This window comes from Arvicola amphibius, chromosome 7, assembly GCF_903992535.2.
Source record: "Arvicola amphibius chromosome 7, mArvAmp1.2, whole genome shotgun sequence".
Lineage (NCBI taxonomy): Eukaryota > Metazoa > Chordata > Mammalia > Rodentia > Cricetidae > Arvicola > Arvicola amphibius.
In genome coordinates, this window is record NC_052053.1 from 77,893,344 (window position 1) to 77,918,115 (window position 24,772).

General features: G+C 42.2%; 1 protein-coding gene across 1 annotated transcript in view; it reads right to left on the reverse strand.

Moving 5' to 3' along the window:
• The window catches only part of Unc79 (unc-79 homolog, NALCN channel complex subunit), a 192,166-nt gene that overhangs the window by 84,978 nt on the left and 82,416 nt on the right, over positions 1–24,772 (reverse strand). The window contains 7 exon segments of the mRNA XM_038337440.1: positions 7,013–7,299; positions 16,183–16,362; positions 16,997–17,198; positions 19,721–19,902; positions 20,310–20,467; positions 24,008–24,156; positions 24,248–24,327. Of these exon segments, the coding sequence (XP_038193368.1) occupies positions 7,013–7,299; positions 16,183–16,362; positions 16,997–17,198; positions 19,721–19,902; positions 20,310–20,467; positions 24,008–24,156; positions 24,248–24,327 (1,238 nt within the window).

A 24,772-nucleotide genomic window follows, 5' to 3' on the forward strand; every position in this document is an offset into this window, starting at 1 on the left:
GGCTAGTGTCTCAAACTCAGAGATCCACCTGTCTCTGCCTCTTGCGTGCTGGAATTAAAGGCATGCACTGCCACGCACAGTTACACAGTTTTACAAAAAATAATGTGTCAGGCCAGTGAGATGACTCAGTCAGTTAAAGGTGCTTGCTGCCAAGCCTCATGACCTGAGTTCAAACCTTGGAAACCACATGGTGGCACAAGAGAATCAGGAAGTTGCTCTCTGACCTTCACATGTACACCATGGCGCACAAAGATAGAAAGATGAATGCAAAAAAAGTTGTCAAAGTAAACTTTAAAACATATGTGGTGTAGATACAAACAAACGTGTGTGTGTGTGTGTGTATGTGTGTGTGTGTACACATACATATGGGCATGTATATGTGTGACACAAATTCAGGAGGAGCATTTTATAGACTTTTTAATTTTAAAACTTGTAATTTCTAAAGTAAATGCACAATGTGAATTCAGAGGAGGGAAGAAGGGAAAAAGGGTAGTGGTGTTTGTTGAAAATGACACATATCTGGCTATCTGCCTCAGGGAGTAGCTGCCTCAGCAAGAGTAGCTGCCTCAGAAGAGTGACTGCCTCAGCAAGAGTGACTGCCTCAGCAAGAGTAGCTGCCTCAGCAAGAGTAGCTGCCTCAGCAAGAATGACTGCCTCAGCAAGAGTGGCTGCCTCAGCAAGAGTAGCTGCCTCAGCAAGAGTGACTGCCTCAAAAGAATAGCTGCCTGCAGGTCACTCCCGCTTTCTTGCTTGTGTTCACTCTATTACAATCTGTGGGAGCGAACTGGTAATAGCCACTGCCTGCTGAGTCCCTACCACAAGACAGACAATGAGTACAGTGTTTTACAATGTGTTGATGAGGCAGTCCCCACCAGTCGGCAAGCAGGTGAGAGATCTACCTCCAGGCTGCACCCCTACCCCTACCATGCACTGGACTCCGTCCCTCCAAAACCCACTCTGCCATCCAACCTGAACATCCTCTCTGTGGCCAGCCCTCCCCTGCAACCCCAGAAGACTACATAAGCACAGATATAAACCACACCTATTGGAAGAACAGGCATAGACACAACCCACACTAGCAACAGTTCAAGACTTGAAAATTGAAATAGAGACAATAAAGAAAGCACAAACCGAGGGAAATGGAAAATCTGGGGAAGTAAACAGGAACTACAGATTTCATACAAGGAACTACTCTTCCATATAAGAGATGGAAGATGATCTCAGGGGTTAAAGATATGATGGAGGAAACAAATTCATCAGTCAAAGAAAATGCTAAACCCAATAAATTCCTAGCACAAAACATCTAGGAAATCTGGAACACCATGAAAAGACAGAACCTAAGAATAATAGGGATAGAAGTAGGAGAATAAATCCAGCTCAAAGGCTCAGAAAACATATTCAACAAAATCGTAGAAAACTTTCTCAATCTAAAGAAGGACATGCCTATATAGGTACAAGAAGCTTTATAACACAAAATAGGCTGGATCAAAAAAAATCCCTTCACCACATAATAATCAAAACACTAAATATACAGAATAAAGAAAGGACATTAAGAGCTACAAAGGAAAAAGGCCAAGTAGCACATAACAGAAGACGTATCAGAATTACACCCAACTCCCCAGTGGAGACTCTAAAAGCTAGATGGCACTAGACAGATGTTTTCCAGACATTAAGAGACCACAGGTGCCAGCCAAGACTACTGTACCCAGCATCAGCATACCTCAACACAGCATTCTCACAATGGACAGGTCAGCCAAACAGAAAGAAACTTAATAGAGAAACAAGGAAAAGTTTCAATCAGCATAGATGGAGAAAACAAGATAGTCCATGACAAAACCAGATTTAAACAATACCTAGCCACAAATCCAACCCTACTGAAAGTACTAGAAGGAAAACTCCAACCCAAGGAAGCTGGCTATATCCACAAAAAAAACACAGGCAATAGATGATCTCACACCAGCAAACACAAAGGGAAACATACACATTACCACCACTACCACAGAAAACAAAAAATAACAAGAATTAACAATCATAGTCAATAGAATCTCTTAATATCAATGGACCCAATTCACCTATAAAAAGACACAGGCTAAGAGAATGGATATGAAAACAGGATCCATCCTACTGATGCATACAAAACCACACCTCAATTTCAAAGACAGACATCACCTCAGAGTAAAGGGTTGGAAAAAGATTTTCCAACCAAACAGACCTCAGAAGCAAGTTTCCCCATCACCCATCCTAATACCTAAAAAAAATAGACTTCAAACTAAAGTTAATCAAAAGAGATGGAGAAGGACACTTCATATTCATCAAAGGAAAAATCCATAAAGATGAAGTCTCAGTTCTGAACATCTATGCCCCAAGTACAAGGGCACCCATATTTCTGAAAGAAATATTACTAAAGCTTAAACCACATATCAAACCTCACACATAAACAGTAGAAAACTTCAACACCCCATTCTCACCAAAGGACAGGTCAGTCAGACAGAAACTTAACAGAGAAACAAGGAAACAGATGTTATGATTCAAATGGACTTAATAGACACCTACAGAACATTTCAACAGAACACAAAAGAATATACCTACTTCTCAGCACCTCTTGGAATCTTCTCTAGAACTGACCACATACTTGGTCGGTCATAAAGCAAATCTCAACAGCCAGAAAAAAGTTGGAATAATCCCTTGTATCTTATTGGTACACCATGGGTTAAAGTTAGAGTTCAACAACACAAACTACAGAAAGCCTACAAACTCATGGAAACTGAACAGTTCTCAGCTGAATAACCACTGGGTCAAAGGAGAAATAAAGAAATTAAATACTTCCTAGAATTCAATGAAAATGAATCCACAACATACCCAATGTATGGGACACTGTGAAAGCAGTGCTAAGAGGAAGGTTCATAGCATGGAGCGCCTACATAAAGAACCTGGAGAAATCCCATACTAGCAACTTAACAGCACACCTGAAAGTTCTAGAACAAAAAGAAGCAAATTTACTCCAGGAGGAGTAAATGGCAGGAAATAAAATCCGGGATGAAATCAATAAATTAAAAACCAAGAGACTAATACGAAGAATTAATGAAACATAGAGCTGGTTCTTTGAGAAAAATCAACAAGATAGACAAACCCTTATCCAAACTAATCAAAAGGCAGAGAGAGAACATCCAAATTAACAGAATCTGAAATGAAAAGGGGGACATAACAACAGACACTGAGGAAATTCAGAGACTCAGCAGGTCATACTTCAAATATCTGTACTCCACAAAACTGGAAAATCTAAAAGAAATCGCCAATTTCTGGATAGGTACCACATACCAAAATTAAATCAATACCAGATAAACAAATTAAACAGACCTATTACCCCTAAGGAAATATAAACAATCATTAAAAGTCCCCCCCCCCAAAAAAAACCCAGGACCAGATAGTTTCAGTGTAGAATTCTATCAAAATTTCAAAGATGAGATAATATAAATACGCCTCAAATTGTTCCAAACAACAGAAACAGATGGAACATTGCAAAATTCTTTTTATGAGATCACAGTTACAATGATACCCAAACTGCACAAAGATATAACCAAGAAAGAGAATTACAGACCAATCTCCCTCATGAACATTAATGCAAAAATATTCAATAAAATACTGGTAAACTGAATCCAAGAACACATTTAAAATATTTTCCACCATGATCAAGTAGGCTTCATCCCAGAAATGCAGGGATGGTTCAACATATGAAAATCAGTCAAAGTAATCCACCATATAAACAAACTGAAAGAAAAAAACACATGATCATCTCATTAAATGCTTAAAAGGCCTTTGACAAAATCCAAAACCCCTTTATGATGAAGGTTCTGGATAGATCAAGGATACAAGGAGCATACCTAAACATAATAAAAAGCAATATATAGCAAGCTAACAGTCAACATCAAATTAAATGGAGAGAAACTCAAAGCAATTCCACTAAAGTCAGGAAGAAAAGAAGGCTGCCCATGGTCTCCATATCTACAATACAGTACTCAAAGTTTTAGCTAGAGCAACAAATCAACAAAAGGAGATCAAGGAATACAAACTGGAAAGGAGTAAGTCACACTTTTGCTATTTGCAGATGATACGATGATAATGTGGCTGGATACAAGATTAACTCAAAAACACCAGGCCCCCTCGATATACAAATGATAAATGAGTTGAGAAAGAAATCAGAGAAACAACACCCTTTACAATAGCCACAAATAATATAAAATATCTTGAAGTAACTCTAATCAAACAAGTAAAAGGGCTGTATGACAAAAACATTATGTTTTTGAAGAAAAAACTGAAGACAATATTAGAAAATGGAAAGATCTCCCATGTTCATGAATTGGTAGGATTAACATTATTAAAATGGCAATCTTACCAAAAGCAATCTACAGATTCAACACAATCCCCATCAAAATTCCAACACAATTCTTCACAGACCTTGAAAGAACAACACTCAACTTTATATCAAAAAAACAAAAAACCCAGGATAGCTAAAACAATCCTGTATAATAAAGGAACTTCCGGAGATATCTCCATCCCTGACTTTAAGCTCTACTATAGAACTATAGTAATAAAAACAGCATGGTATTGGCATAAAAATAGACTGGTGATCAATGAAATTGAATCAAAGACCCTGACATAAATCCACACACCTATAAACATCTGACTTTTGACAAAGAAGCAAAAATTATACAATAAAAAAAAGAAAATGGTACAGGCATAACTGGATGTTGGCATGTAGAAGAATGCAAATAGTTCCCTATCTATTGCCCTGCACAAAATTCAAGACCAAGTGAATCAAAGACCTCAACATGAAATCTAGTTACATTGAACCTGGTAGAAGAAAAAGTGGGAAGTAGTCTTGGATTCATGGGCACAGGAGACTACTTCCTATGTATAATCCCAGAAGTACAAACACTGAAATCAACAACTAATAAATGGGACCTCCTGAAACTGAGAAGCTTCTGTAAGGCAAAAGACACTGTCAATAAGACAAAATAGCAAACTAGAGAACAGGAAAAAAATCTTCAACAATCCCACATCTGACAGAGGACTGATCTCCAAAATATATAAAGAAATCAAGAAACTAGACATCAAAATGCCAAATAATTCCATTTAAAATGGAGTATAGATTTAAACAGAAAATTCTCAACAGAAGAATCTCAAATATTCAAGAAACACTTAAAGAATTGTTCAACATCCTTAGCTAACAGGGAATACAAATAAAAATGACTCTGAGATACCATCTTACACCTCTCAGAATGGCTAAGATAAAAAAAATGCTAATGACAGCTTATGTAGGAAAGGATGTGAAGTAAGGGGAACACTCCTCCTCTGCTGGTGGGAGTGCAAACTTGTACAGCTGCTATGGAAATCAGTATGGCGGTCTCAGAAAATTGAGAATCAATCTACTTGAAGACCCATCAATACCACTCTTGGGCATATATCCAAAGGATGCTCAATCATATCACAAGGACACATGCTCAACTATGTTCTTAGCAGCACTATTCATAATAGTCAGAACCTGGAAATAACCTAGATGCCTGTCAACTGAAGAATAGTTAAAGAAAATGTGGTACATTTACACAGTGGGGTATTATTCACAGCTTAAAACAATGACATCATGAAATTTGCAGGCAAATGGATGGAACTAGAAAAAAAAATCATCCTGAGTGAGGTAACCTAGACCCATAAAGACAAACATATATGTGCTCACTCATAAATAGATATTAAATATAAAGCAAAGGACAACCAGCCTACAATATACAGCTCCAGAGAAGCTAGATAACAAAGAGGACCCTAAGAGGGATGCATGGATTGCCCTGGGAAAGGGAAATAGATGAGATCTCCTGGATAAACTGGGGGTGAGGTGGAGGGGAAGGGATCTGGGGAAAAGAAACATGAGGGATCAGGTTGTCAAGTTGGGGTTAGGGCAGAGAGGGAGAGCAGTGAATGAGGTATCTTGATAGAGGAGGCCATTTTGGGGTTAGGGAGAAACCAGATGCCAGGGGAACTCCCAGGAATCCACAAGGATGACCCCAGCTAAGACTCCTAGAAATAGTGGAGAGGGTGCCTGAACTGGTCTTCTCCGATAATGGTGACTACCCTAACTGTTAGCTGAGAGACTTCATCCAGTAACTGATGGAAGCAGATGCAGAGATCCACAGCCAAGCACTGGGCCAAACTCCAGGAGTCCAGTTGACAAGAGAGAGGAAGGATTGTATGAGCAAGAGAGGGGGTCAAGATCATGACAGGAAAACCCAAAGACAACTAACCAAGCTAATGGAAGCTCACAGACTCTGGCCTAACAGCTAGGGAGCCTACACGGGACCAACTTAGGCCTTCTGCATGTGGATGACAGTTGTGTAGCCTGGTCTGTTTGTGGGGCCCCTAGAAGTGGGAGCAGGATGTGTCCCTGGGACATGAGTTGGCTTTTGGGAACCTATTCCTCATGCAGGGATGCCCCTACCTAGCCTCAATGCAGGGGAAGGAGCTTGGTACTACCTCAATGTGATGACATGCTGGAAAAATATTGGGCACCAAATAAAAAATACTATAATATAAATTTTAGACAGGGTCTCTCCTTAATCTGGAACACACCAATTAGACAGGCTGCGAAGGCAATGAGCTCCAGGACCTTCTCTGTCTGCACTGCCCTAGCACGAGGGTTATAGATGCCCACTACACGTTTTCTATTTTCCGTGGGCCCTAAAGACTGAACTCGGATTCATATGCTTGTTCCATGGCCATCTCACTGAATGAGCTACCATACTCCCACTGTGTTTCAATATTGTGTTAAATATATTTTATAGACATTTCCTTTACAATACAAAGCTGCTAACTCCTACTCCATCTTATTCTCCCCTTTACAGACCCCTGCCTAATACCAAGTAATTTGAACAAACTTTTACACTCCACATTATCTAAGCGGAATGGAATACCTTGTTTCTATCAAAACCCACAACCAGACTCCTGAAAGCACCATTACACTTACTTGGGCAATGCCTGCAATAAATGCATTAAAGCATGTTGACAGGCGCATTTTTTGGGGTGCAATCATGAAGCAGCCTTCCTGTTGGTCGTAGCCAAGTAAGACGTAGAGGTGCCTCTTGACGGTGTTGAAGGCCTTGGCACTGCTGATGTCTGACTCCGCGCTGCTCTCGTCCTTGGCCATGAACTTCATGAGCACTGTAATCAGCTGGTGGACTGTCTGGTGGTCGATTCCAGCATCTTCTGGGAGCAAGTCCTTGATGGTGTTGTCATTCTCAGGAGACTGTTGTCCTGTCAGTGTAAGGAACACAGTCAGTGTGCATTAAGCTGTCACCTGACCTTGACAAATTACCACCCTTTCTGCTTCTACTACGCATGTAAAAGTTCCATTCTACATGAGAAATTAAAGGCACAATATGGCTTCCGAGCGGAGTGTCGCTCCTGAGGCGGCAGCTACTGTCTCCATCACTGAAGAGTTACTCAGGAGTGAGACAGGAGTGGAGACAAACCTGAAGACCTAACCGGCAACACTGTCCTCAACCTGTCAGAACCTAGCAAACTTCGCAATTCTTAATACAGTGGCCAAGTTGTATCCTCAGTAAAGGAGACAGAGGAGGCTCTGCCCAGCTTGAACTCCATGTTAGTAAGATCGCCAAGCAGAAAAGGACTCGCTGGTGGGATTTTATTTCAATTATTGTCTCAATCCAATAATGTTCATGAGTCAGCTGAGGCAAAATAATATTTTTTCCAAATGTTGAGATTCAGCAGTGTGTAGTCTCTGAATTACAAATGGCCAATGATAAGCCTTGCAGTATGTAATGAGAGACACAAATGGCGAAGGAGAGACAGAGACATGAGCTCTCAACAACATAATAAATAAATAAATAAATAAATAAATAAATAACTCCATGAGGTGAGCTGAGATTTCACATGAAAGAAAATGCGCTCTAGTCCTTGGCTTCCTCTTCAACTCCTGGTTACACCTGTGCCGCACCCCAGACTTCTAGCCTGCCCCACCCCCTCCTAGCCTTCTAGCCTGCCCAGCCCCCTCCACTCTTTGTGGTCCCGTTTGGTTTAGGACTTTGAGGAAGGAAGGAAGGAAGGAAGGAAGGAAGGAAGGAAGGAAGGAAGGAAGGAAGGATCTTATTTTCTCTCTTGTACTTATTTATGTTTTTTTCCAAATCACTCTGCAGCCTGTCCTTTTGATAAACAACAGTAGAATTTCTAAATTCAATTTAAGTTTTTATGTAATAGGTTATTAGAGCTGGACATCAGCATCCGCATCTCTTCATTCAAGGGTAAGTCCAGCAGTGTGAGGACAAGCATAGGGTGCAAACTTTTGCGAACCTAGCCTTGGTTGCATCTACTATAAGTATGCAAATTATATAAATTTTAATGTCAAAATGACACAATTTCCACTAATGCCTCAGTTAATTTGGCAAAAATTCTATCTTTCAGGGCCGGATGGAGAGAAGCCAGATAGAAGCTTCCTTATACTGTGGAGCTGGTCTGTCTAACAGCCACTCTGCTCTAGGACAGGGGCGTAGAGTAATGCTGGATCGAGAGTTACGATTACACTTCAACAGGGCCTGCAGAGGTGGTAGCAAACTTGATCAGCTACCTCCCCTGATCTACCCACAGGTATAAGAGGAGGAGGTAGTGTTCAAGAGCAGGCAGAACCAACTAAGTCTAAGGGCTCTCATCCAGAGGGACCTTCTGACCCTCGACATTATGACCCCAGACATTAACATTTTCAGTCTGTCCACAAAGCATGCAATATGCACACATGCAATATGCACACATGCAACATGCTTTAGGAACTTTCCCCATTAAATTCATTTTTAAAGCACCTAAGATTTTGGTTCACACATGAATAATCCATAGCATCATTATATTGAGGCATTTATCACTAAACAATGTATGTGGAGCACCTTATTTCAATGAAAGACCAGAAAGGTCCAAACTCATCACATATTATAGTTAAACTGAATATAAGATTTGATCAAAAGCAATTCTTAGGTAAATCTTTGAAAACCAAAACACACACATATATAGAGAGAATTCTTTCTGTTTGTTTGATTTTGAGACAGGGTTTCTCTGTGTAGTTCTGGCTGTTCTTGAACTCACTCTGTAGACCAGGCTGTCCTCAAACTCTGAGTTCTTCCTGCCTCTGCCCCCCAAATGCTGGGATTAAAGGCATGTGCCACCACTGCCCAGCAAGAGACAACTCTTTTTAGCATTAAAAAAAATAGAAATTAAAAAAAAAAGCCTGTCTACTTTGTGAGGATAGATTTGGCTCATGAGTTAAGAGCATTTGCTGCTCTTGCAGAGGATAGGGGTTCAGTTCCTAGCATCCACCATGCGCTCACAGGCCCCTGTGCCTTCATATCAGGGACTCTGGCTTCCTCCTCTGGCCTCTGAGGCACCTGCATCCTGTGGTACACATACAGACAAGCAGGTGCACACATACACATAAGTAGAAAGTATAATTTTTTTCAGAAAACATTTTTTGAAAAACTACTTTTGATTTTCCTTTCTGGACTATTATTTTAGAGTTAGATTAATAGTACTGCTTCAAGAAAATTGGTAAAAATAAATAAAGAAAAGAAAAAGTGGGACGTGTGTGTGCGTGCGCGTGTGTGTGTGCGTGCGTGCGTGTGTGTGTGTGTGTGTGTGTGTGTGTGTGTGTAGGTTCCATGTGGGCCCAATGTCATTATAGCAGCAGCAGGCATCCCGCCAAGGCAGGGTTTCAGCACTCAATTCCTTTTAGCTCTGGGGTGCAGGCTTTAGGAGAGCACGCATCTCTCAGGCTTGCCTGGCTCCTTCGTGTCTAGCATAGCTTGACTCCTAAATGGAAATGGGGATGATACAGCTGCTTTGATGTTAGTCCTAATAAGCTAGGGACACCAGAACAGAGAGAGTCTTGCCCCCACCTCATTCTGCCTCAAGTCACAGCCTAGAAGACAACTCGTCAAACTCTATCCTATCCATTCTAAACCTCGCCTTCCTATTACAAGGGGAATTTTTTTTTAAATTCTCAGCAAATCATATTTCCTCCATGGCTGAATATCATTTTATATGTGCCCTCATTTCAGTGATCAGTGCTTCCGGATGATGCTTGCTGCTTTTAGTCTGCCTTCCCTCTGCAGTCATAATGAGAGATCCTTAGCAAGCCATCAAAAGTACTTATCCCCATGCATAAAATAAACCACTATTTCTTACTCCGTTAATCTGCCCCTCCCACCCTGGACATTGCAAGCCTGCATTTAGCTCATCATATTCCATTAGAATAGAGTGGGCTTATGAGAGATGCACACTTCTTAAGGGAAAGTGACCAGGTCAAATCACTATGGAAAATAAGCTGTACAAAACTGGATGGGCTGTTATTTAGTACTACTTGAATTACGTATAAAAGATATACAATTTCCACTTTAAAACTAAATACCTACAACTAAAGCACAACAATTAGGACGCCCGCTAGTTTTCAGTTCTAGTCTGTGTGGTTCCTTCCTTAACCATAGTGATTCGTTTTAAAGGTTTGATTTTATTTCTGTAAATAAAGTATATATGTTATTATAACCCTGGAGGCAGAGCTAGCCTACCATAATTTAGTGTGGACTGGCTTGTTCACAGAGTGGAGTGACTGAATGTTCTGAAGCAGAACACAGCGTCACAGATTCAGGTTATTGGCACCAGGAAGAATCTGCTTTCTGAGACATGGCTCCTGGGCCTCCCATCCCCCACATACCACATGCTCAGCACTCCCCCAAGCTGGACTACTTATGGATTTCAGAAGAACCAATGCTCGCCCACCCTTGCCAGGGCAAACTTCCATCTGGTCCCACGTTTTGTGCTACGAATCTACTCCCCAGAAGCCATTCTTATTCCCTATGCCCACAGTCCCCTCAGTAATTGGACATTGGCCCTATATTCTGCTATGTTCCAAAGATGAGAAGAGATAAGCTGGGAAGCAGAAGAGGAAAATTTCCTTTAGCATTCCCCAAATATCTCTTATGCAAGGCAGAACTTTATCTGTTCCTTGTTTATTTCCCCTGTAACAGACACATGGCTTGGAGGCACGTGTTACATCTTATCCGTCTTAGCACCCGTCATAGAGCACAGGATGCCGTTCCACAGAGGACATACTTAATGTTCATACGTGTCCAAGTGAACTGAACTCAAATAATGCTCCAGATCCTGTCTTCTATATAAGGGAAAAATTGAGGTCCCATGACAAAAAAAAAAAACTAATGTGGGAACATGCCTCTATATGAACTGACTCACTAACCTTTCTTTCGAAGTAACATGTGACAATCAGGCAGGGAAAGCAAAGACCCCGTCAATGAGTTTGTTCCTACATTTGACCCAGAAAACCCAAGGTCAAATGCTGCATTCTTAAGCCTTCACCTATCTGTCAACTTAAAGCTTTTCCCAAAGTAGTTCCAGTGTGTGTGTGTGTATGGGTGCATGTGCGTGTCTGCATGCATGTGTGTTCATACTACTGAAGGTGTGCGTGCGTGCATGCGTGCGTGTGTGTGTGTGTGTGTGTGTGTGTGTGTGTGTGTGTATGCGTGTCCATACTACTGCAGAAGAGCTGGGAAGCTAACCTTCTAGCTCACATGCTCCTCCTTTGCCTCTTCCTAGCCTGTGTCCTGTTACCATGTGTTTATATTCTGGCTGTGATGGCTATGGGTTTTCATTTGTTGTTTATTTGTTTGTCAACTCGTCACAAGCTGGAGTCATTTTGGAAGAGTGACTCTGATCTGAGAAAACGCCTCCATCAGATTCTCTGCAGACAAGCCTGTGGGGCGTTTTCTTGATGGATGATTGATGTGGGAGGATCCAGCCCACTGTGGGTGGTGCCATCTCTGAGCAGGTGGTCCTAGGTGATATCAAAAAGCAAGCTGAGGAAGCCCTGGGGAGCAAGCCAATGAGAGGCACTCCTCCAGGTTCCTGCCTTGAGTCCCCGCCCTGACTTCCTCCATGATGGGACGGCAGAGGAAGTAAACCCATTCTTCCCGGGTTGTGTCCAGCCATTCAGCCCTGGTGTTCGAGCATAACAACAGAAAACAAACTTGGACAGTTCCACCAATGAGAAGCCGGAGGGAAAGCCCCCTGCAGCTTCAGCTGATGAAATGCTCTCCTGTTGCTTCTGCTGTTAAAGTCAGGCATGCGTGTAAATACACTGTAGGTGAAGGGACATGAAACATATGTGAAATATATTTCCAGTCTCTTACTTTCCAGCTATTCATCCCTGGGGATGAGAGACATGCGAAGACTGAGCATATCACACTTGTGTGGCTGGCACTGTTCATTGGTACTGAGCTGATAGACCTTCTAAACCTTGTAGCCAGGTAACCCTCAGCGGGCACTGCAGACATGCCAATCTGAAATGCCCACAGTATTACTGAAAAGACACCTTACAAATTGCACAAATGCCAGGCCAGCAGCGATGGAGTCTGAAATCAATGAACATGGTGGTGTTTATATGGCCACATAAGCCATATAAATAGGGAACTCAGGAACAATGAGTGTGAGACCCAAGCCTGTTACCAGCAAATTTGTGGCAGGTGTCCCTTTGTGAGAAACTCCTAGTTTCTTTACTATACAATGTGAATGTTAGTACCCCTCCAATGTCAGCTCTCACGCTCCATGAATGTTATTTATATACACAAAAGACTTTGGCTTGGCTCCTACACATTACAGGGGAATGCAGCTTTTTTCTCAAGCCTTGTAGAGTATACCATCTAACTATAGAAAGACCTTCCGTTTTATTTGCCGCGAGTCCTACATTAAGGCTAAGATTAGAAAATCATACATTGTAAACCCAGAGTCCCAAAGTTCAGCCTAAACACCAATTAGAAAGCTTTTTTACTGCATAATTAAATCACACCCGGTTTATTTCAGGCCTAATCAATAGCAAGTCTGCACAGAGGGGCTCGCTGCCCAGACTAAACAGAAATCTGTTTGTTAAGCAGCAGGCTCTTCCATTTTACGCTATCCTACACCGTCTTCTGACGGAGCATGCCTTCACTTCCAAGTAAAAACATCACTATCCAGTGAAGGATAATTTAAAGACACAACAGTTGTTCTGCACGCCTTAAAAGCTGGGCCAACTGCTTCCAAACCAGGGAGGCTTTCCTCGTCCTGTTGTCACGGGGATTCTCTCCCAGAAGTCTTAGCTTCATACTTACTTTAAACTATGCTGCTGCCTGCCCCTTTCTGCCTGGTCCTTCGGGTGGAATGATATGTTGCTTGAGGCTTTTCTTAACTTCAGCAAACACACGGACATTTTCCTACAAGTATGTGAGGGGCTCCTTCAGTTGGATTGTTAGAATGGATAATAGTAACCAAAGACTGGCCTTTCAAGGAAGTGTGAATGGAAAGACCAGCCTCGAGATAAAATAAAGGAAATATATGAAACTTACTAAGAATTTTCTCCAAAAGGCCTCACTGAAAGGGAACTAGATGGACCTCACCTTTCTTTGTTTAGGAGATTTATTTATTTTTATTTTATGTGTATGAGTTCTTTGCCTACAGATACATAAGTGCACTATGTGTGGCCTATGCCCACTGCCCTAAGAGGCCAGAAGAGGATATCAGATCCCCTAGAACTGGAGCTACAAACAATTGTGAACCATTGTGTGGGTGCTTTGAATTAAACCTGGGTCCTCTGCAAGAGCAGCAAGTGCTCTTAACCACTGAACCATCTCTCCAGCCCAGATCCCACCTTCCCAATCTAGACTGTGTGTCATTAGATCAGAAGTTCTTTTAATTACCCTCTTTCTTTCTTTCTCTTTCCCCAAAGAAGAGATAGTTATAAATCAAAGAGGGACTCAGCCACACGTTTGCCATTCTGTGTTTTCTAATCCCTTTCAAAAGAGAAAGAAGACTTTTTTTGCCCCCCGTTAACTTCCTGTATCCAAATCTCTGGGGCCTTTTCATCTCTCCAACTCCTGAATGTCTGTGTTTTGAGTGACTTTTTTATAATATGCAAAGCTCATGACCTTCAAAGTCTCCTTATGTAAATTTTTTCTCAGAGTGTTAGTTAATACCATTCTGAAACTTTTAACTTAAAGCTATACTCAGATAAAAATCCAAATGTTTATAGAATGAGACATCGGTGGGTCATCGAGGTTGACATGACAGCCATGCAGGTATCCAGAAACTCTCAGTGAATGGTGGTACTGTACGGACAGCCCTCAGTTAGGAATGTCCTCGCCAGTGTCTGCTCAACCCTTGGGACACCTCGTGCTAAGTTCTAACAGTAAGGAATGTGACATGGGAGGTTAAGCCGTGTCACCCTACATAAGGCCTTCAGATCCTCCAAGCGATGGAAACGCTCCTGAAGAACGGAAAGGCACAGACTCGCAAAGATGAGCAGATGGTGGTTCAAACACAAAACCCTTTCAAAACGCAAATGAAGAGTGTGTTTCACCTGAAGAAAACTCTTATCTATGAGCACAGAGTTTCTATGTGTAGCTTACACATACAAACACATCGGGAGCAAGGAGCACGATCCTAGTCACGCCTGCTGTCCGTGGAGAGGTGAACAATTGGTGCTTCTTACGGGACCAAAAGTCAATGGGATCAGAAATCGTCTGCTTAGAAAACGATGTAAAGAATTGACCCAGCAGCGGTTCAGACGTTTGAGCATCGAGAGCGAGACCCTTTGGGGCTCGCAGATCTTAATATCACTCTGGTCCAGTGAGAAACACTGAGTTCTTTACCTAGGGTACCTATGATAGAGACACTTGTGTCAGAAGTACCCACCTGGCGTCTGTTCAGGTGTCCCACCGAGAGCTGGAGCAGACTGCTCATGCCTGGTCAACCTCACAGCTTAAAAATCAACAACAACTCTATTTCAATAAGCATTAAAGACAACTGGAGCCTAGAAAAATACTCAGTGCTGGCTGCTCTGGATAGCAGAAGCACGCTAAGTTTTCTTATTTGTAATTGACATTATATAAAAGATGTTTACTCCAAAATGCTTGTGTTTTGTTTCTGATCTCAAGAAAACCCCTTCAAGTCATGTGGATTCTAAAAGCATCAAAATGGCTGTGTGAATTAGTAAAGGAATAACAATAAATCAAGTGAAACCCAAACTAGTCAGTTAGGTTATTAAAGGGCTGGAAAACTCATACAAAAGTTGTAGTTAATTCAGCCTAGGGTTGGTGTCCCTCAGCTGGCACCAGCTTCTCCCGGGGTCACTATGAATTATTCTTCAGTGTGATTCGCTTTGCTCCCTGAGAAGCTAAGGCTATCAATTACTTAAAAGGCTTTCTACCAACTCTTCTAAGGCTCAAAATACCACATTATTAGAGCTTGTCATAAAAAAGGAAAATGTAGCAAAGAAAATCAAATCATATTTATGACTAACATGATCATGTCATATAAAGTTGTTCTCTAATGAATGCCAAGGAAATGCAAATCTTTCTGCTCTGGACAGAGTGTGCTTAAGTGTGCATGCGGTGTTACTTCATGGGTGGTATTTAAGACTAAATCATCCAGATATACTCATTCATTCACAGTGATTTAGTTCTGCAGTCTTTATTATTGCCACTTATGTGCTGTTGTTAAACACTGGTATTTAGTCATTTGGTTACTTAAGGAAAAGCATTCTCTTTAAATATAATATAAAGACCTTTATGAAACAAATGTGTGTGGTCTTTTTAAATCGACATCAAAGCTTATTTCCATTTATAAGTTATCTGAAGTTGAATAGAAATCCAACTTCTCTTCAGCCTGGTTTTTCTTTTTCAAAAGCCACCATTTTTGCTGGTCTTTCTGGAGGCCTATGTGGTTGATTCTAGCACTCACAAAATGAGAATCATTCAAAGTTTGACTGCTACCCAGGCTGCCCTGCCGGCCCTTTTACTCTAAAACTCAAAACCAAATGTTTCCTCTAAGCCTCATGCCAAGCATCAGTGGGTTCGCTTCCTTCATTTCAGAACTACTGCTGGATCAGTCAGGATTTTGCTACACCCACAAACTAGACAAAGCCACCCGTGACTCTTATGTCCACGGAGTGATGTTTCCAGGGACGCTGAGGGCCAAACTTGATGAACTGGCTGTTTGCTAACTGAGCTACTTTCTGCAAACACTCGACAAGACACGTTAGCTCCAGGAAGACATTAAACAGATGTCACAGGAGGAAGAAGGAAGATACTCAACGGATTTTGGAGGTCAGGGTTTCAGGGAGGGAGAGCGCCCTCTTGGATTCTGTGGGCCCCTTCACGCTGTCCCTCAGAGACCGTACACTCTTCTGCCGGTTTCTTGCAAAGCGCGCCCTCTTGATTTTCCACAACGCGGCATCGCTGAGGTTGGCAACGTTGGTTCTCACAGCGGTGATGGCTTTGCAAAAGGAATTAAAGACATTATTCTTTTCCTTGGTTGGACATGTGACCCAGCTATTTTGAAGTAATCCATCTGAGTATAGTTCCGGGATAAGAAGACATCTTTCATTCATGCATGACTCATCTACTGCCCTCTAAGACCATGATGTGTCTTACAGTAAAAAAAAAAAAAAAAAAAAAAATCATGACTGCTCTCTATCAAGACTACCATTTTTCTGTTTAATTCATGAGGATTGATTATCTAATTTTGTTATATTTTTCTTAGCAACTGAATAATAAGCAGATGGGAGTTTGCACAGTGCAAGTATATCTCACAAAATTGTTCACAGATATTATCAACATAACAACTGGGTAACACGTTAAGAAAACAGTCACAGGCAGTTACTATGTATCCTCCAGAAAGGGAGGAAAATTCAGATCTGAGACTAGCGTTTAAACAATACGTTTAAATCTACAGGTTAGCATCATAACCACTTAAAAGTTGATGAACTGAGTACATAAAGTCAATTCCTCCTCTTTCACTCTTTCATGTGGGGAACAAGCTACAGACCAAGCGTCTTCTACTTATCTAGCCAGAAAAGATAAAAGGGGGAAACCAGGACTGTCTACATTAAGTCTTTTGTCTTACTTACTTGTAGGAAAAGGAAATTCTTTGTTACAATCCAAATGCAGCTGAGCTTCTAAAGAAAGTGTCTCGAATCTGTTGACAAAGAACTCCCAGCTCAAAGCAGGGATATCTTGCTTAAGGAAATGCAAGAGTAAAAGCTTGCTCAGGATGGTGGGGCGGTCTTTAACCACAGTGTCAAACTGGAAGTCAAGGCAGAGACAGAGACCCTGGAAAAGAGGGATCAGACAAATCTAAGAGTCGTCAAAGAACATACGCCAGGCAGCCGATGGAACAAAGCAATGTTTCCCAAAGCAAAATTATTCAATTGCAATCTTTCTGGTCACAAGTATTGGGGGGAAAATGCATAGGAAAGTTTTTCCTGGTTTCAGAATACCTCTTCAACTTGATCCAGAACCATGAACTAAAAGTATGCCACTTATTTTCTAAACATTAAATAACATCCTCTTATCCCGAATACCAGTGCTTCTCTTTTCAATTATCTGTAGCGTTCACTGAGAAGCATACTTTTCACCACTGTATTTTATTCTGTTATTGCGTGTGTGTGCATGCACACAAGTATGAATATGCATGCATACACCAAGGACATGTGGAGGCCAGAGGACAATTTTTGAAGCCCATTCTCTCCTAGAGTGGTAAGTTCAGGGAACTGAACTCAGGTCATCAGACTTGTGCCTCAAGCACCCATACCTACTGAGCCACCTCACTATCCCCCTAAGCTTCATTTTAGGACATGTGAGAAGATAGTCATTAAATTTCCTTACAATCCTAAATTGCGTGCTTGTAAAATAACAAAAAGAAAGCCATTGTTTTCTTGGAATAAAAGCAGAAAACACATTTAAAACATTTAAAGGGGGAAATAGATGTGTGATAGTTTAATAAAAATGGCCCCCTAGGCTCATAGGGACGGGCACTGTTGGGAGGTGTGGCCTCGCTGGAGTGGGTGTGGCCTCACTAGAGTAGGTGTGGTCTTGTTGGAGGAAGTGTGTCACTAGGGGTGGACTTTAAGGTTTCAGAAGCTCAGTCTAGGCCTAGTGTCTCACTGTGCCTTCCTGCTGCCTAAGGACCGGGGTGTAGAGCTCTCAGCTACCTCTCCAGCACCATGTCTACCTGCGTCCTGCCATGACGATAACAGACTAAGCCTCTGGACATACGCCAGCCCCAGTGAAGTGTTTTCTTTGTCAGAGTTGGTAACCGTGTATTCTCACAGCAACAGAACCCTAACTTACGACAGGATGGAACATCTATTTCTCTAGTCTACGAAAATTTCTTTTGAACGCTTTCATATTTAAAAATATGACTTATCCAGCCATCCCATTCCCCCATTCTACTATCAGTTAATGAGTAGCCCTGAGCCACTGCCTGGAAAGTCAACTGGGAAGGACCATCTCGAGGACAACTGAGTTTCATAGGCACAGTATGCTTGGGCAGCACAGCCCTGCATTTTCCCAGGTCCAAACAGGTGGCTTTCTTCTTGTTTGGTATTATAACAGATGAAAACTTTTTATACAGAGAGAAAAGGAAGGGGGAGGAAGGAGAGCTTGGCTTTTTACGAGTCAGAGTGAAGTCTGTCTTAGGACCGTGACTCTGAAAATGTGACGTTGCCTTTCCAACCTCCAGCTTCCCCAAATGTAACAATGGGAACCTACAAAAAGCTATTCTGAGGGCTATGGTAATGCATGATGGGAACTTCTACTCCACATCCTGGCAACGCAGTACTTGTCTGGCAAATGCTAACTCTTGCCATTACTATTAGTTTTGATAAGAACAATAAAATTCAAACCAGTATCAATGTAGAAAAAGAGTAGGCACTAATGTGCCCTCTGCTACGTCCTCTTATGTCTCTGAGGCTGGCTTTCTTATTACAGCGGAAGGTTTCACATAAGACAGATGTGCAGCCCTCTCCAGGTCACCTACTCCTTGGTTTTGATTCACGACGTTTCATCTGGTGGCATGCTAGCCTTACTGGGCTTCACTTCCATCCCCCTTAGCATCCAGCATCCATCAGCAGCTCCAGGCCAGAGGCCAACTGAACAGCACAAAATGAACCAGCCTGTTTCAAAAATGTGCCCACCCTTGCCCCCACACACAACAATTACAGCTGCCCACCAATTTCATCAGCGTGTGGGAAAAAAAGATTTTAAAAAGTTGTATCAGAAAATAAAACAAGTTACTGTTAATAAGATATGGTCCTGGGGTGTTTTTCCCACTGTACAGGGAGGGAGAGTTGGGGGTAAAACAGATCTCTTCTTGTTTTCATTATAACATAACAAGCGTACATTTGATCACACAGAGATCTCTGCTACTACCGACACCAATACCATGCCTTTGCATGGTGCTGTAGTCTCGATATTTCTGTCCACTCCCCTAAAACGTCCATTATGCTGAAACTCAACCCCTTTGCAATATTAGAAGGTGAGTTTTTGAGAAAAGACAAAGCCATGTGGACAGGATTCTCACAAATAGAACTCATGTCCTTAAACAAAGGCCCAGGCATAGCTAAAGGCATCGTCTATGAACAAGAAAGTGGCCCTCACCAGACACTGAGTCCACAAGTACCTTGATCGTGGGCCTCCCAGACTCCAGAGTTACGTTACATAAATTTCTGTGATTTTATAAGCTACTCTGCTTGTGGTATTTTGACAGAGCATGGCTAAACAAGACCATAGCAAAGCCAGTGAGCTGGTGGGACTGACAGTCTGTAGGGCTGATAAGACACATCCCCCGTCACCTGCAGTGCTGGCCTCTTTATGGTATCAAGCAGGAGACCTGCTCTGGTGGCAACTGCAGGGTTGACATCCTCCACAGCTGTCAGGAAGCAGCAGAAGGCGTGTGCCAGTGAGTACTTCAGCAGGTGGTTTTTGGTCACTGAGTGAATATCCAAAAACCTACAAATGACAGCTACTTTTTCCACTGCAATATAAAACACAAAGGATAAAAGGTATAAGTATATATTAACATATTTCAAAAAATATTTATTTACTTGTAGGTGTGTCATGCATGTGACACAGGCCATGTGAGGAGCTCAGAAAAAAACTGTAGGGATTGGTCCTCTCCTCCTACCATACGGCTCCAGAGGACTAAACTCGGGCCTTCGGCCTTGGAGGCCAGTGCCTTTACCAGCCATTGAGCCATCTCGCTGGCCGTGTGTTGACGTCTAGTTAGGCCTCAGAAGAACTGACCCCCACAAGAAAAATGGTAACTTGGGGCTCCTACATGGTGATTTTAACTATCAACGATAAAGACCGAAAAACAAATTTCAAAACTGAACATCTGATTTATCTTACGACCCAGAGGACTTTTTACATATATAGAAGTACCTGCTTCAAACCTCATCTTCCAGTCTTTGCTGTTGAAGTTGCCGTTTATGATTGTCCAGAATATGTCAGCACCATGAGGAAGTGACAGAGCGTGAAGAAGGAGAGGGACTGCCAATGAGGACAGCTGAGAGAACTCAGACTTGACGACTCTCCACAGGCTGGGAAATCAAGGAACAGCAAAGGCATTACATCATCACCACCTTTGCAGAAGCAAAGAGGCTACTCTCTTAACTCAGTGACATTCAACCTGTGGGTCTCCACTGCTTTGGGGTCGAATGAGCCTTTCACAGGGGTCACCTAAGTATCGGAAACACAGATACTTACATTATGGTTCATAACAGTAGCAAAGTAGCAGTTATGAAGTAGAAAGGAAAATAATTTATGGTTGGGGGTCACAACCTGAGGAACTGTATTAGAGGGTCACGGCATTAGGAAGGTTGAGAACCACGGTCTTAGCTTATGGTAAGGTCTGGGTGAAAGCGCTTCGTCCACAAGACTAGAATCCTCCAACAAACATTTATGTTTAGATCTGTTAATATTTTCTGAAATTACTTTTATGTAACAATATTAAAAAATTAATAAAATTTTAATTCCATATATATATTTAGCTATATAAATGAACTAAATAATATAGAAAATTAACAACTATATTAAGATGATAATATGGCAAGTGGTTCCCACCTGTCTCTAAAAGCCAAAAAAAATATTTCTTATGTGAATAACTAGAAAGCTTCATTGTTTGTTTTTCTGCCCAGCAGACTTTCCCCTCTTCGAATGACAAAGAATAACTGCGTGTCTGCTCCCAACAGCCCTAGGGAAACTGTCAGGACTGTCACCCAAGGGCTCCCTTTTCTCCCCACCGTAAGGACGAGCACGCAGCAGGTTTAACAAAGCACTTCACTGTCCTAAACTGAGGGTCACCCTACAAGCAAGCAGGCATATGACCCGAACTGAAGGCTTTCAGGACCCTTTTCCAGGTCGCGGTGTGAACTCTGGGAGCCTGGGGTCTGTCTCTCCTTCAAAACCTTCATGATTGGAGGACAATGTCAATCAAGAGCTGCCAGGCACCCACCTCACTAGTAAGACACCAACGTTTAGTTTGCTCTACAAGCTGGCACCAGGCTAAGTGACAGAAGGGTGGGGAAAGAGAAGGAGGGACACAATTGAGGACACCCAGTGACCATTGCCTCCACTTCTGTGCCCCTCAGCATTAAACAAAAACAAATCTGAATGCTGAAACCACCACCAAAAGCAGGTTAGCTGCCTTCAGCAGGGCTCTGAAGTGGCAGTTCTTCTTGATTGATTCCTATTGCTTCCCTACTGTTGGCTGTTGTACTCTTTCTTCCATGTTCCCAGGGCTCCCAACCCAGGCTCTATCTTGCCTCTCTGGAGAAGCTGGCTACACTTACTCTCCTTGAGATTTAAATCTTCTATTAAACTCCCCTTAACATGCATTTTTTCTTTACTTCTAAATTTCTCCTTCCGCTCAGAATGCCTTCTCTTCTCCATCATGCCCTTCATTCTTATTTCCACTCTGCCTGCCGGAGCTCTAACGCTTGGCTCCACAATTCTCTTCTTTGGGCTCTTTTCTGCTAATCCTCCCCACGATCTACGCAGACTTCCTTTGTCAACACTCAAGTCTTGGGCATCCACTCCCCTGCCTGCCTCTTTTCCTTTGAGACAAGGCGCTCTGTGCTGCACCTCTACGGGCCTTGGGTCCTGGAAGCCTGTTCACAGAGTCTCTCTTCTTCACACTCTTCAGCTAAAGCCCAGCGCTGACTCTGTCAGTTGTCACTTCTTTTTGTGGGTCTCCATCTATCACCAAAGAGAGACGCTTTCTTCAAGACTCTCACCCTTGGGCCCTGGCCTGCCTCTCCAGCTACTTCCCTTAATCCCCTGAAAGCACATCTTAGAAAATGCCACCTGCTATCACCTCACTAGTGTTTCCCATTTCTTGCCCCCCCCCCTTTTCAAGCAACTCTACCACCTCTTTGTCCTCGACATTCCTGCTTTCTAAAAATGTCCTAACTTTATTCCATTTCTATTACAATTGAGTCCCTTAATGCTGATGCAGATGTATCTGCTGCCGAGCCCTGTCCCGATCACTGATGCAGATGGTGCTTGTCTACCTGTGACCTATGCAGATCAGCCACTTACCACATGACACTGGATTATTTGTGACTTGTGTGATCACAGAATAAAAATATGTATTAGTTTACCCAAGATCCTACCCTTATTTATCATTCGGGGATTGCTATCAAGCTGCCCCTTCCTTCAGCCCCCAACATAGACCGATTTATGGTTTAGGTGAGCGAGTGTGTGTGTGTGTGTGTGTGTGTGTGTGTGTGTGTGTGTGTGTAAGTACACGTGCCCAAGAGTGGAGGCCAGAGGTTGTCCTTTAGTGTTTTCCTCTGCTGCTTTCCTTCTTGAGACAAGGTTTCTCGGTGTACCTGCACTTCATGGTTTTAGCTAGACTGACTGGATAGCAAGCCTACAAGTCTGGCTTGTCTCTGCCTTGTAGAATGCTGGGGTTATAAATGCCATGCCTGGCTTTTGTGTGGATGTTGGGAATCCACAATCAGGCTCCCATGCTTACAAAGCATGTTCTTTATCCTCTGAGCCATTCTCCTGAACCCAAAGGTACACAAAACTAAACAATAAAATATCTGTCACCCTTTATATTTATCATTCATTCCTTCTCAGACTAGACTAAAAAATTCCCCAAAGCACTAGAATAATAGTATTACGATAAATAAAAATAAAATAAGTCATTATATTCATTGAATGAATAAATAAATGAGAAATAAGTAAGGGCAGAGCCTCAGCTGGTTTTGTTGCAATGCATGAAGAAGCCTTTTTAAGGATCAGACTAGCCTCCTACTTACAAAATGATCTTTTTCTGGCTTGTCTCCAGGAAGTCTATAATAGTTATTTGAAGGTTCTCAGAAAGAAAGCACCATAAACCTAGGGCACTATTTTATTATTATTCTCAAAATGCCTCTATCTCTTGAAAGCAAGGCTAATGGCACCCAGAGGGTTCAGTATCTGCCAGCATTTTGAGTAAGATTATTATCTTACAAAAATCACACTTAGCAGCATTATCCGCCACTGGCATTTTTCTAGGGTCTACTATATTCATAATTCAGCCAACAATTGAACATCATAGAACGATCCTTAGTTTACCTGTCTGGCCCAGCAGAATCTAATAAGCATACATTGCTGTCCTCCTGCTGGCATACTGAGACAAAATACAGGGAAGCAGAGCTGAGTGTGGTGCCCCAGGAGACAAAAGCAAGGGGTCTCTGAGTCCAAGGCCACCCTGATCTAATGAGTTATAGGCTAGCCAGGGATACACAGTGAGACCGTTCCTGCTAAAACAAAAACAAGCCTAGTGGTTGGTGGCGCACACCTTTAATCCCAGTGCTCGGGAGGCAGAGGTAGGTGGATCTCTGAGTTCAAGGTCAGCCTGGTCTAAGGCAGAGCCAGTTCCAGGACAGCCAGGGCTACGTGGAAAAACCTGTCTAGAAATACCCCCTTAAAGAAAAAAACTAACAAACAAAACTAGGAAGTAAGTGAGTTTCTTTATCAAATTATTGTTCTGGGAGAGAAAGATCAAATAAAATAGAGTAAGTCTTACTCTCGCTTTGGTTCTTAAAACTGAAACCCAAAACGTGAACAAAAATGTGACCAGCACGTACCTTGCGATCAACATGTGGTCCTGGATGTAGGCTAAAAACTGAGGATGGTCTTTCCTCGCAGAGTATAAACATTCTCCGTGCAGACAGAGAATCTTTAAGCAACTGAGCATATTAAAAAGAATGTCTGGCTCTTCAAACTTAGCCATTTCCTATGCAAAGAACACATAGTCACTGCGTTTTCCAAAACAACAAATAGTTCCAAAGCCAAACCAAATATTCAAATATTTCAGAAAAATCTACCTGGAAAATGGTATATATTAGTCTCAGCGTTACTGGAAGCTGTTGGTAGCAAAATTTTCTTTCCGTGTCGTTCTTTATTGCTATGAAAACACAATTACACAAAGATTAGCTCAGCTTCTTCCCTCCCATCATTCATGAGTTCACCAGGATCAGGGAACCAGAGAGGGGGAAAAGGGTAGAGAATGCATTACATGTTTGTAGATGCTTTTCACTTGGTTTTTTTAATATTATCATGTGCCCACTTGGTGTGGTAGATCGCGCCTTTAAATCCCAGCATTTGGGAGGCAGAGGCAGGTAGATCTCTGTGAGTTCAAATTTAGCCTGGTCTTCATAGTGAGTACCAGGACAGTCAGAACTAAACATAGCAAAACCCAGAGAGAGAGAGAGAGGGGAAAGAGGGGAGAGAGAGAGAGAGAGAGAGAGAGAGAGAGAGAGAGAGAGAGAGAGAGAGAGAGAGAGAGAGAGAGAGCATTAGCATGTGCCCTTCTATGAGGAAATAGAGGAAACCTTCTAAATCAAAGACTC